The 14837-nt window shown below is 37.6% G+C and overlaps 1 protein-coding gene across 1 annotated transcript; it reads right to left on the minus strand.

Annotated features, from left to right (window-relative positions):
* Positions 1-2756: 2756 nt before the first annotated feature.
* Positions 2757-4667, minus strand: LOC147503643 (1-aminocyclopropane-1-carboxylate oxidase-like). Its single transcript, XM_086556905.1, has 4 exons — positions 4388-4667; positions 3908-4134; positions 3412-3745; positions 2757-3311 (listed from the first exon to the last, which is right to left on the minus strand). The coding sequence occupies exons 1-4, from the start codon at positions 4490-4492 to the stop codon at positions 3018-3020; spliced, it is 960 nt and encodes a 319-aa protein (XP_086413031.1). The 5' UTR covers positions 4493-4667; the 3' UTR covers positions 2757-3017.
* Between the last annotated feature and the right edge of the window lie 10170 nt (positions 4668-14837).

The raw sequence follows: 14837 nt of genomic DNA on the forward strand, positions 1-14837 counted from the left end.
AAAATGGTTAAAATCTGTTGAAATGGTCAAAATTAAAAGGCATCGCTAGTTGGAGCACAATGTGCAATTATCATGGCCGAATTAGGAATTTACCCGTATTCAAAATACATAACCAAATTACCAATCCATTGCCACTTTCTATCAACCACTTAACATTTTCCAATAAAAAAGAACGTATTTTGAACAGAATGCTCCTGCATATTTCATTGTCTAAGAGAGAGAGAGAGTTGCCAAAAGCAGCTGCTAAAAGGTTGATACGTCCATTTTATTGCACTTTTAGCATGGAGAGTGAAAATTTGCTGCCCAAAATTTTAAAACTGTTCCAATGGGTGTTTCTACTTTAAGGTGCTAAATAGATACGAACAACACAATTTTTACCGTTTGTCACATTTTAACACACAGACGGTAAAAATTGTTCCATTAGTCTTCCGCAACTTAATTATGGCAGTTGTTAGACAATGCTACAAATTTGGCTAGGTTTATCACGTACACCAGCCAAATTTAAAAAAGAACGTATTTTGAACAAAATGCTCCTGCATATTTCATTATCTAAGAGAGAGAGAGTTGCCAAAAGAAACTGCTAAAAGATTGATACGTCCATTTTATGGCACTTTTAGCATGGAAAGTCAAAATTGTCTGCCCAAAATTTTAAAACTGTTCCAATGGGCGTTTCTACTTTAAGGTGTTACATAGATATGGACAACACAATTTCTACCGTTTGTCACATTTTAACACACGGATGGTAAAAATTGTTTGGGGTGCTATATGGCCTTTAACAGCTCATATAACACCCCCATTGGATTGGACATGCTCTAACGAAGTCCTAATTTCGAATTTGGAGATAGAAGTTGTTTTTATGATAAAATGCCCTACTCACTGCCCTTTACAAGAAACAAAAAAGAGAGAAAATGCAACTCACTGGCTTGGAATTTCCATACTAATTGATATTGGAATTATGGGTTGGGAAGAGCCTCTCATTTCAAAGTATAATTCTACAAAAGTTAGATTGAGATTTTGGCATTTTGGAGATGAGTAGCATGAAACATTAGTTTGAGTCCACCTAAGCAAAATACACGTTTTATTTACTTAACCACACATTGACAAGAAACATTTGGAGGTTTTCTTTCGAGTTCGTCTACCCAAGGATATCCTCATAGGGACGAGATCCAAGATTGTTGGATGTGTGATCCAACGGTCCGAAAATCAAAAACAAACTCACATTCTCTCTCTTCCTTTTTGTTTTTGATTTTCAGACTGTTGGATCACACATCCAATGGTCTCGGAACCCTCATCCCTATGAGGATATTCTCGTGGTAGCCTAGGCCTTTTCTTAATTAACATCCACATAAGCATGCCGTCTATTCTTTGACAATGTGTATGATGGATTAGAAACGAATTTTAAAGTTCATTGTATTTTTAGAAACAATTGGAAGTTTGTTATATTGTTTTGAATTTCTTGCAAAGTTCTTTGTATTCTTAGGATGTTAACTCTTTCTTAATTTCAAAGTTGTTTGTGGAACATGATTTTGTACAAAAGTGTAGATTTTCTTATATGCGGAGTTGTTTTCACTCTCGTGGAGAATCATCGTACACTAGACATGCACATTGAAAACAAAATGTTGGAATAGATATGAGAAGTGTCTTGGGCCAAAAGATATGAGAAGTGTCTTGGACCAAAAGAGTCATAAATTCTTAGGCAGAATTTAGTCTTGCATTTTAGTCCTTGATGTTGATATGGAATTGTGACTTTGAACATTTTTTTAAGTTATATGTAAGTACATAAGTATGCACCTTTATCTTATGTGGAACTGAGACTTGTACTATGTAACGATCCGCCCCATCCAACACTACACACCAATGATATTCCCATTTAGTTCAGAGAAAGAATGGGGTTTAATTTAGACGAGACTTCCCAATAGGTCATTCATCCGGAAACTACTATCACATGAGCACGCTTAACTGCGGTTTATACCAACCCCACAATTAATTGTGCTTGAAAATGCCTTGACGTTAGAATTTGGCACATCATTACTAATATCCAAGATCTTGGATAGCTGCCTAAGAAATGAGACCATTCCGTAGTGCAACCGTCACCCATCACCAGATTAGATGCCTTTCCATCATTCACCTTCTTGAGCATGTCTGCAGGGGTATCATAGACTATATTTTTGAGAGTGGAGTCATTCCTTTAGATGTCATTATTTGATTTAGACAGAATTGGGTTTAAAGTGCTCTTTCTTTTAAATTTGGACCTATAGAACCATTTGCGCTTATTGGAACTTTAATGTATCATTACAAGAAACTTTGAATTTAACGATTCTGAAAAAATATCCTTTTAAGAGCAGGAATGTAGACATATATTTAGGAATGAAGATTGCATTATTGCCAAATGGACCATTACTTGTCTACGTCGTTGTTGGGATCTCTTATCCTTCTTCTTTTCGTTGTGAGATGCATTTCCCTCAAGTTCCAAAATCTCAGTAGACACCAAAGAAGAATAGGTACCAAATGAAGTTTTCGAGTTAATAAGAATAGGTACCGAAGTTTTTGAGTTAATGGTCCCCAAGCGTTGTCGAACTTAAGTTTCAGTTTACCGAACTTATTAATGTTTAAATGTCATTGACTTTGGAGTTTGGATAGATTGGAGAGAGTATGTCATGAAGAAAACTAACTGCCTAATTACATTTTATATACAGTTAGATGGGAAATTACACAATGTTGTTGCAGAGGAAGATTTTGAAATTATACATTTTAAGTTTGAATGAACTCTAGATTTTGTATTATTAAGACAACTTATAGATATATCTAATATTGGTAGAGGGGACTGACAGCTGCATATGTATGTAACAATAACACAGTGGTTTTGGTCATTTTTCTACAATAAACCAAGCATTTGTCGCAAATTACTACAGAAATTCGTTTACATAATTAGCTTGGCAAGGACCACAACATTTACATATACACAACACACAAGAACTAAAAATGATTGTCCCCCTCTATAAAGTGAACCACTTTAATTATGCTGTCGCAATGGGAGTTGCCTTGATATTATTTTCCACGGCCTTCAGGGCCTCAAACCTTGGTTCCTTGGCCTGGAACTTCAACCCAGCGTAGAGCTTCATGTAGTCGTCGAACACAAACTTTGGATAGACTTCGCTCTGGTTCACTTCTTCCTTTTCTAGTAATGTGGGTGCTGGGTAGATCACAGCATCGCTGCCTGGGTTGTAAAATGAAGCAATTGACATTCTTGTACCTTCAGTATGAGTCAGCACACGGTGCATTACACTCTTGTATTTGCCGTTGGTTATCACCTATATGGAAAAAAAAGAAAAAAAATTAACTCTATTTAAAATTTTTACTGTAATTTAACAAATAATGGTGTTGCCATCAAAATTGGAGTACAGTACGTACCTCAAGTTGGTCACCAATGTTGATTACAATGGAATGGCGCATAGGGGGAACATCGATCCATTGGCCATCTTTTAGGAGCTGGAGACCACTGACCGTGTCATCTTGGAAGAGAAGGATGATGCCACCAGCATCGGTGTGGGCTCGGAGCCCCTTGACCAGCTCCGGGCGTGGGCATGGTGGGTAGTTGCCGACTTTGGTGCCGAAAGTGGGACCTTTGGATCCACACAAAGCCTTCTTGAGGTACCCCTTTTCAAGCCCAAGATTCTCACATAGCAAGTCCAACAGTTGTTCAGCTAGTTTTTCCAACTCAAGAGCAAATTCCTTCATGGTCTTCCTGTGTCATGTCCAAACAAGTTTATGAAATATTTTAGTACAGACTCATTCACTAACACATACAATACACATTGTTAACTCTTCATTGTATCGAATTTCGATATGCATCACATATTTGTGCCTTCCAAGTGAATTGAGACTTATAAATTACTGATAGTGTTACCTGTATTCGTTGTCGAGATCAGGGACCTCGTATATGTTCGATTCGGGAAGATGGCGCACAGAGAAGGTGCTCTCCCAGTCCATGTCACTTAGTTCAGTTTCTACTCCCTCGAGAGCTCCGCTTGCAACCAAATCCTTGAACCTCTGTTCCATACACCTCTTGTAGTGTTGTTTTGTCAACTTCTCCAGTTTGTCCATCAGTTCATGAGAGATCCCATGATTCACCAACTGTCATTAACATGTCATAAACATCAGATGCACTGATGCATATATTTCACAACATTTATTTCTTCTTCTTCTTGTATTTTTTATTTTTATTTTTGAATTTCGTTTTCTAATTTTATTTTATAGACAGAAATGTAACACTATATCAACTAAGGTTCAACTAAAAAAGGTGCACGTATAGGTCCAAAAATGGTACTGGAAAAAGGAATTGTGTTGCTGTAAAACATAGCACAAGCGAGGAATAAAATCAACTTACCTCAAAGAAGCCCCAGTTCTCACAGGCATCTTTAATGATCTCCATGGTTGTTGCTCTCTTATCACCGTTCAGATTTTCCATGTTGATAATTGGGAAGCATTCCATGTTTGTTACTCTTTAGACTCTCTTGCAATGGCTGAAAACTTTCTATATATGTATGTGGTAGTGTGGTACCCCCTTTTTTTATGGGAACTGTATGGAGGTTCGAGTGCAATTTATAGGCGTTTAGCGGCTCAAGTGAACTGTAGTTTGGCTAGTGTGTCAGTGTGTGTGCCCAATCAAGAAGTTTTGTGTTAGACGACAATATAATTGGCACATGGATAAGGTGCATGACTAGCTGACCACATGACTTGTTCCACACTTCAGCCAGCTTTCTTTTTAAAGGAGTGGGATCCATTAGGGTGGCTACAGTTTTTTCTGCATCTGCTAGGAAGCCACCAGAATGGTTGGCTGCTTCTGATTTCTTGGATTGGTGTGGTTCTATTGAACACTCTTTTCTTTTATTGTTTGATTTTTGTTTTGAATGCGACACCAATCCTTTTCTAGACTTCAAGAGGAATCAAAATGACGTATGCCTACGTTCAAAGTATTTTATCAACTGTGTAAAGTGAAATTATCCTACTATATAGAAAATAATCTATCTTGAATCTCTTATTAGGCAAGAGTAGTGGCTTGTAACGACAAACTGTTGGGGTTTATACCAATACCAATCGATTTCCTCACTACACAGATAATTTGTACTTGAACACAATCAATTCCAGACAAATTCTAAATATTAACTACAACATATACTAACATGCCTAACTCGCTAAACAACTATTAACAACAGATAATAATATAAAACAGAATTAAATGCATACCACAACACAAAGATATACCGTGGTTCGGCCAATGGTGCCTACTTCCACAAGAGCTAGTTCTTTAGAAAGTGGGAAGGAATATTACAATCTCTCCTTTTAGTCTCTCACTTTACTAGATCACTCTTATCTCTTTACAGGGTTATCTCTCTGTAAATATTATCTCTAAATCTTGATAACTTCCAAGATTGGGTTTTCTCTGACTTCCTCTTGTGTGTTTTCTGGGTGTTAGGTTTTGCCAAAAACTCTAACTCTTATTGCAAACTCGCGGTCCACAATTTCTTCTGGAAATAGACTTGGCTGGTCGCTGGCTAATCGAAGTCTTCCCGCGTGGTAGGGTCGGCTACTGATCAGGCCAATCGGCGTCAGTCACGCTCAAACATTTCCACACAGAATGAACTTCGTTCTCTCCTCATGTGAGGGATAATTTCAACAATCTCCCCTTCCCAAATAGTGAGGGGGGATACCTCTATGCAATTTCCAAATCAATAGGAAGAGTGTGCTGCTATTCCGGCAATAGCACGACAAAAATCAAACTTACCTTTCAGTAAGACTTTGGTCATCATATCCGACCCGTTCTTATCGGTATGGATCTTTTCGATACGCAAATGCTTGTCTTCGAGTATTTCTCTAATACAATGATAATGCGTGTATATGTGCTTAGATCTAGAATGAAAACTCGGATTCTTGCTCAAATGGATGACACTCTGACTGTCACATAGAACTACAAACTGTTTATGCTTTAGCCCTAGTTCATTGAAGAACCTCTTCATCCATAACAACTCTTTGCAACACTCATTGGATGCAATATACTCGGCTTCTGCAGTGGAGAAGGCAACACACTTTTGCAACTTTGATTGCCAAGAAAGTGCTCCCCCTGCAAAAGTAACCAGATAACCGGAGGTGGACTTCATCGAGTCAACATCACCTGCCATGTCTGCATCAGTGTAGCCTTCAAGTAAGGGCTTATGATAAGAGCCCAAAACTGTAGTTTTAACCCCTTAACAATAATACTTTTAGACCAATTAGGCGAGTAATAAATAAGAGTTAATGCTGATTACGTACTTTTATGTATTTCAGGCATTGGAGTCAATTATGTGTAGAAACGTGTCACTTTGGCGAGATAAAGGAGCAAGGGTTGGTTGCTAAGAAGTTTTGTGATTAAAGGCCAAGATTCAAGGAGAAAAAAAAGCCTTTAAAAAGCCCGGTCAAAGCTGAAAAGTCAAAGTCAACGCGGGAAGAAACAGCGCACAAAAGTCAGCAGAACTTCCAAAGGCTATATCTTTGGACTCAGACCTTGGAATTGGGCCTACCTTATGTCAAAACGACCGGCTCGGAAAGAGATTTTCAATGGTCCAAGCCTTGACCCAATCAGAGGTGCAAAAATAGACGAAAAGGCTGCTGAAGTCAAATCCAACTGAAAAGGGCTCTGTGGACTGAAGAAATTAGGCTTTAGGCTCGATTTTCTAGCCCAAAACATGGCTCTTCAGCCCATGCACGAAAATGTAGATCTGGTCTCCTCCATTTCACAACACAAGACTTAACTCTTAAGCAATTCTAGTTTTTAGGTAGCCATTAGAGCATAGATTTCTAGATCTAGTTTTAGACTCCATTAAATTAGTTCAATAGCTTGTTTTTAGATCTAGATTTATTTCATTCAGTTAATTAGTTTTTTTTAATTCCAATAGATTGGTTAGAACAAGTTGATTGTTATTTTAGAATCGAATTTAGTTTACAATAAAGTATTAGTTTTTCTATTCAATTTAATTTCATTAGATCAATAAAATTAGTTGCTTCTTCATAATCTAGTTTCATTTCATTAAATCATTGTAGTTTCAATTCATAGACTTAGTTATTTATCATTGCTAGTTTCAATCAAATCTTGCATGATTAGATTTCCATTTGAATTCAAATAAGCAAATTTAGAATATTTATATCATGTCTTGCTTAGATATATATATATATTAATGATAGCATAATGATTCTAGGCTAAACTTCCATTAGAGGGGTTTGAGAAAGCCTTGATGAAAACTTAATTGTTGTTAGCGTAGAATAGTCATAATTTCCATTCTATTCTAGAAAACAATTAGGTCACCATGAGAATGGGTTTGATTGTTTCACATGCTAGATGTTAGTTAGTAGAAATTACCATGAACAACTAGGGATTAGGAAGAACCAATTGTTATGTGAAAGAACTTCAATTCGGATTACGACGATTCTTCATTAGTAAATTAAGTCGAGTTAAGGTGGAATCAATCCCCCCTAATTTCTTATCATAATATCAATTTAGCATTTCGTAGTTGAATTATCGTATCTTGTTAGTATAATTTGCATCGTAGTATAATTTCCGTCCATATTCTCATTAACTTTGGATAGACCGATAGTCGTTGAAAACGCGAATTCTAAAGAACTAGGAGTGGAACGAATCTTCTATTTCCACTATATTGCTATAGAATCGAGAGTAGAAAACTTTGATAATCATCACACGCAAAGTCCAGTTTTAGTTTTACTTGTGTTTAAGTTTCATCATTTATTCGTAGGTAAAACTATATTTGACTTATTATCAAATGGCACCGTTGCTGTCACACCCCGAATTTCGACAGAATTTGGAAAAACATTATTTGTTCCCGACTCTTCGATTCCGAGGTGTGACGCACTCTCCACTCCCAAAAACCCATAAACAGTTAAATATGCGGATAATTAAAACCAATAAAAATTTTAACTTAAACAAGAGTCCTCTTCATTATAAAAATTTACAAATGAAAATACACAAAACATTGTCTAGACTAAAAATCTATATCACCTCAAAGGAAAACAAAACCTATCTTGAAATGTGACGCTTACGTAAACCACGAGCAGCAACCAATCTTCTTCAACACTAAACCTGTCAAGACTTATCAACTGTGTTCATTTAATGAACACACCTGATAAGCAAACATGCAAATCGGTCAAGATTATAAAAAATGCTGGTGTGTGAGCCCAAAAATACAACATATACTTATACCAATATATACACAAACTATACGGCAAATTAGTTCCTCCACCGAGCCTTTAACTTTTAACAACTAATACAACATCCTTAAGTACAATAATCTCGGTAGTTCCTCCAATCGAGGCCTTTTAACTTCCAACAACTAATACAACATACTATATCGCATCATAAATAAGGCATGTAGTTTCTCCATCGAGGCGCCCTAGGTTCTAACTAAACAAATAACCAACCAAACATATTACCATAATTAGATTATTTAAGGCTTTCCTTGCGTGTCCCTAAAATTCACGTTGTATTTATGTCTTACCTAGTTTCCCCGGCTACCACAATCGCTACCCAACGCCGAACATGTACATCCACATGCCTCCCCTTACATAATGAACCACTCCGTGCGTAACCACCCGAAATGAGATGCGCACACACGGTAAATCCTCACACGGAAGCAATTATGTAAGTAATGCCACTATTCGGCATAAAATATCGCGCGTCTCGTTCTATTTTGCGAACGGAATAATCAAGCTACTATTCGGCTACAATTGCCCAACACATGGGTCAATCAACATCTTATATATACAACATCTTATATATCACATACGCCCACACAGGGCAGATCACATGAGTTGTGGCAGTCAGGTTCTAGGATTTTTCGTTCACGTGCTTTTATTCAGTGTCATACATTTATGACTCATAAACATTCCACTATATCACGTGCAGGTCAAATACCTTATTGCACTAAACCACAATATTTAGAAATATCTTAATTATATCTCATAACCAATTTCATTCTTTCACGTGCCAATATATTATTGCACTACACCACACTCCCGTGGGCAAATATTCATCAATACTATACTACCTCATAGTAGCATCTCACATATATAATAATGGAGCGGTGATACATTTATTTCTCCAAAACTATTGCATTTAATATATACATCCCAATATATCATATGATATCACAATTGCTTCAAACGTATCGCATATATTTTTATAGCGTTTTAGGAATAATATATCTCCTACAGTTTCTATCTCAGCACGTGTCAAAAATACACAACCTCAATGTCAAATCTTTCTTAGATAAGGACTAACCAATTTATACAAGCTTTCACAGCCTTTTAGCATTGGATTTGTCCATACAATATACAACATAAAATGTAGCACAATTAGACAGTCCACAGTCCACAATCAAAGCCCAATATATATATATATATATTATACACACTACTCACGTCAAATCATAATTAGATAATGAAAAACCACGTTATATAATGTTCGACAACATTTTATTATTATAATAGTCCATAAAATCAAATATGAGAAAAACTGGAAAAAGTCAACAGTCAATGGTCAACGGTCAAAGTCAAAGTCAACACGTCATGGTCAACGTCAAAGTCAACGGTCAAAGTCAAAATCAACACATTATGGTCGAAGTCAAACTGTCATTGTCAAAGTCAAATTGTCGTTTCCATGTTCGACAGGTTCAGGGTCATAGCCATGGTTCATGGCTAAAGTCAAAGTGCATGGCTCATGGGATCATGACTAAGGTAATGGTTCGGACCCAACTGGCCGAGCCCAAACCTTAGAACCCGAAAGTCTAAAAGTTGAAAGACCCATATAGATCTATTTTAAGTCCTATGGACTGGCCCCAAGTAATATTAGAAACTGGCCCAAAACAGTTAAGTGGTTCGGCCCAAAAATTGAATTGAAACCGGCCCGAAAACTTTAAATTAAACTGGTCCATAAATTAAACAAAACAAATAAAAAAGGGCCCAAACAAAACCAAAAAGAACTGGCCCAAAACTTAACATAAAAACCGGCCCAAACTAAAATAGATTTTTGGATCGGCCCAAACTCAAAAGATTTAAAATCGGCCCAAGGCCCAACAGCTAACAGGTGTAGAGAAAATAGAATGCGTCTGGGAGCACCGGATCGCGTTCTCTCTCTTCTCCCTCCAACAGATCCAGCACCACACCAGCCACCACAATCCGGCCACCACTCCTCCACACACCACCCATTTTTAACTAGGCGGTTTTAATCCCTGCAAAAACCCCTACCACGTTAATTAAGTAAAAAACCTCAAATCCTAACATCCAACCTTCACCAAACTAGATCTGGACACAAATTTCGGCCACCATTAAAGCTTGTTCCAAGCTCCAATCGACAGCCCCACACAATCCAACATCAACAACCCACCAAATCCAAACAAAAACAGTTCAAACGATTTTAAAAACGCATAAACCCCGAGTCCCAATTATCCGCGATAATGGCGAACGCCATTAACAAGTCTTGGGAGCTTCCACCAAGCTTCCCAGCACCCATTCGACAGCCTCATACGCCCTACACTATCCCACTTCAACCCATCATCACTCAACCAAATGAAACCAACCCAAAAACAGCCCAACCGCCGGTGCCATTAGCGCCTCTCGAAGCTTCGACAGCCCGACGTCAACTAACGACCCCAAACAAGTTTTAATGTATCCACAGTGTTTAAAACTACAAACACTGAACCACTGCTTGTTGTGGCTCGCCGCCATTAACGAGCTCAGTTCCAATAAAACTTGGTAATTAAGAACAACAACCAATATACAACAGGTTTTAACAATGCTACAGGACGCCGAGTAATGAACAGTAAAAATTTAGTGAAAACATTGGACAATAAAATGGTTTCTGTATTCCAGTGAAATAGCAAAATAGCTACTCACCTGTACGAACAGCTCCTACGAATTCCTCCGAGTCCGAGCCGTCGCGCTCCACTGCTCGAGCAAACGAGCTTCAAGCTCTGCCTCCATTTTCATTATATTTTATTATTTTTAAAACCCTATTCTCTAGAACAATGTGTTTATATACTTGGATCCGAAACCCAAGCCCAACACATACTCGGGCCCAGAAAATCAGGCCCACATGTCCCGAATCCAATCCGACAAATTTTTAAATTAATTAATTAAATAGATAAAAACGTATTTAAAAATACGGGCGTTACAGCTGCCATCTTAGTTCCCTTTAGTATTGTTAGTCTTCTAAAGTCTTATAACCCACCCACCCTTGTTTGATTCTAACTGTGGTTGTTTGTTTTAGAACTGAATTTTTTCTCGCAAGAATACACGGAGCGCACCCCGCGCTGAAGCGCCTAGAACTTGAGTTTCACTTGAGCACAACCCGCGCCCTACCAAGGCAAAACTCGAGTGCACCCCACGCTGAAGCGCCTAGAACTTGAGTTTCACTTGAGCGCGACCCGCGCCTTACCAAGGAAAACAAAACTTCGGCCGCCAATGAAGCTCCCGAACTTCGAGTTGGACCTTAATTCGGCCAGCCCATTCTAAAGCGCCCAATTTCCACAGGTTAGTTTCAAATTGCCATTTCTTCAAGTTATTCAATGTTTCTAACTTGTTAAATACACTGAGCTAGCGTAAACAAGACGCTATTCATAAGCGAAGCAAGGAGGCATTCAGGTACTTCTTTCTTCCACTTCTCGAATCTTCTGTCAGAGGAGTTCTTGTACTAGCATATCAGGGTTGTTTTGATTGTTGTCGTGTTTCGTCAATATTGGACTTAGCCTTGCATGAGATTAATGTCAGGTAGAGAAAAAATGACTAACGTAATTTATCGTGAACGTCAACACACACACCTATCTAGTATACCACACGCCTATCTAGAAATTTATAATTAGAGTTTCGTTTACATATTAATTGTCCTATATATATATATATATATATATATTAACAATTATGGCATATCAATATGTAGACGAGCAATCATGTGATTATTATGAAAACCCTTCACCATGTTCATGCTATGGTAGTCCTGACCATTGGGCTTCTTATTGCCCATCATATCAAGAGTTTGAGCCTACTATAGGATATAATAATAATTATGAGCTTCAATTTTAAGATTTTTATAGTAACCCATACAATCAAGAGTTTTCTAGTCATCCAAACTATTCATGGAGTTCCACCAATAACAATCAACCAGCTATTCAACCTCAACCTAACCCATCACAGTACGAAGTCAACCAGAGTCACTCAAATGCCATATCCCAAGAAGAACTCATATCATATCCAAACGCCAATAACTATGACTATCACACACCATACCAGCCAGACCCTTCCACCATGTCAGAAATCACCAACCCATCTAGTTCGCCACCCGTCCCAGACCAAAGTCTCAAACTATGCTTCAGAACCTAACTATGCTTCGGAACATAGTCCAGATGATTTCCATGATCTCCTCACCTAACAAAGAACTTTCAACCTTGCTAGAGATCGACACACAACTAGAACAACCTTCCCATGACCCTCCCATTAACCATTATGTTGACTCCACACCCTACCTGGATGAGGAAATTCTTGAAGACGACTCTTTAGGACATGTTTTGGATTACCACTCCAAATTGAGAGATGCCACCGAGGAACCTCCCATTGATCCATTTGAAGATGAATATAATGATGATATATTAGAAGATATTTATAAGGGTGTGATAGAGGAAGAATTTGATAACTATTGACATTCTCTTAATATGGACCCTCCTGTTGAGCATGTCCAGGCCTTTGTATTTGCTAACTACACTCGGCTGGACGATTCCTCGACACATTCGAATGATACCATTGAGGATACTTATAGTGTTTTAGAGGAAAAGGGTGAGGAAATAGAGATTAACAATTCTAATATAAGGCATGAACATGTTAATGTGCAAAAAAAAAGAGGAAGTTACATCTTTAGAGCAATGTGAATATCAATTTAGTTTGGTAGCTGAGGAAATAACTTAACAATTGAAGGAATAGATGACTTTCTTAAAGATAAAGCCACGAACCATAACCTTGTGGATTTCGCCAAGCAAGATGTAGAGTTCTTAAGAGCATGTGAGGATCCACCAACTAACCACCAACCACTTGAGTTACTACCTCCTAATATCTAACCATCTACCACAACTAAGCCATCCATTCACCCACCATTTCAGAGGAACCTCGAATTTGCACTTGAGCCTATTGCCTCAGAGACCCTCTATAATTTTCTCAACCCTCACAGTGAAGAGTGTTTGCCTAGCACACAATCCTATGAGTACACCATTCCTGTAGTTGAGAGCCAAGCTTTGACCGAGTGTAGTGAGAAACCTAGTTTGTTTTATTTTTCTGCATCTGAGCCTCATGAAAGACATCAGGATCCAGACTTCATTCCTTTCTCACCTAAAGTATTGCTAATTCATCTTTTAGGTCATTCAAACTTTTTAACACAGCTACAACATGATGGTTTGCATATGTTTTTTAAGGGGTTGAATAAGTTTTCTTTTATTCTTCTACATGATTGTTTCAAATTATACAACTTCATTCTGTTTGAGGGGACATTTAGTATCATGTTTTTATGGCTAGACCCCAAACTCTTTCGACTACTAGTTTATAGTTGACCACGCATCATCTATTTTGTGCCACCCCAGTTTCTTGTTTGTTTGGGGGTGTGTACCATCTAGGGGAATCTGACGTAAAATGACCCCACATTAAGTCTAGGAGAATCTGACTTTAAAAGACCCACGTTTTAAAACAAATTTTCAAAAACCTATTTTCAAAAATTTGTTTTGGGGTGGGGTGTTTGGTTATTCCATTCTTGATTACTAAACATCTTATTCTTATCCCTTCCTTATCTCGTAGCTAGATTTCTTGTTATTTGTGTTTTGATATTGTTTTTTATTTTTTTTTAGTAGTTTGGATGTTAAGTTGTTAAATTCAGTAGTTAAATTTGAATTTGGTAGTTAATTGTTATTTGAATTTCTATTTTAATTTAATTTGGTTCTTGTCTGAGCATGCGATGATTTTTACGTTAATCCCACCTTCCCGAATTGTTTGGGGGTGGTATTATTTCTTTTAGCATTGTTTTTATATGATCCACAATTTTAGCAGTAATTTTGCGATGATTGTTGGGAATGTTGCCGATATTGGCATGGCTATGATTAGATATTGTAGTAGGATGAAATTTCAAAGAGTTAGGAAGTTGCTATTCTAAATTCAATCTAAAAGATATTAGGTTTGTTTTAGAATAATTCATATGGGTAGTTTCCATTTTAGGTTTTGGAAATATTTTGTTTCCGGCAATTGCCTTAAAGATTTTTGGCAACTTGTCGATTCATTTTAGAAACTAAAACTCTATATAAACTTCTTTCATCCTCCACACAAAACCCACACATCTTACTTTCATCTTTCACCTTAAACCTCCAAATTTTTCCTTTTATTTTTCCCTTCATCCTGTTCAGAACACACGGAGTGCAACACGCGCCCTAGCAAGACCAATTTTGAGCGCCCAAATTAAAAAACTATAACTTCGATTTACACTGAAGCGACCGCAGCGCCCTTTAAATTTGAATTTGGCGCCACCCGCACCCTGACCTTCGTAGCTATGAAAAATTCTGATTTTTTTGTCAGGTTTTCCGGGGTAGCTTGCAGCAATTCTAGAGTGCATTTATTGAAATGAACTCTCCTACACTCATACCAGAGCAGTCTTTTAAAGACTTGTTCCAAAGTGACACCTATGGTACATGGTTTCGCGAGGTAATCATACAAGCAGGCTGGGAACCGCTAATGGTAAGACCTAATGAACTTTATTCTCCTACACTTAC

The sequence above is a fragment of the Coptis chinensis genome, chromosome 4 (assembly GCF_015680905.1).
Source record: "Coptis chinensis isolate HL-2020 chromosome 4, ASM1568090v1, whole genome shotgun sequence".
Lineage (NCBI taxonomy): Eukaryota > Viridiplantae > Streptophyta > Magnoliopsida > Ranunculales > Ranunculaceae > Coptis > Coptis chinensis.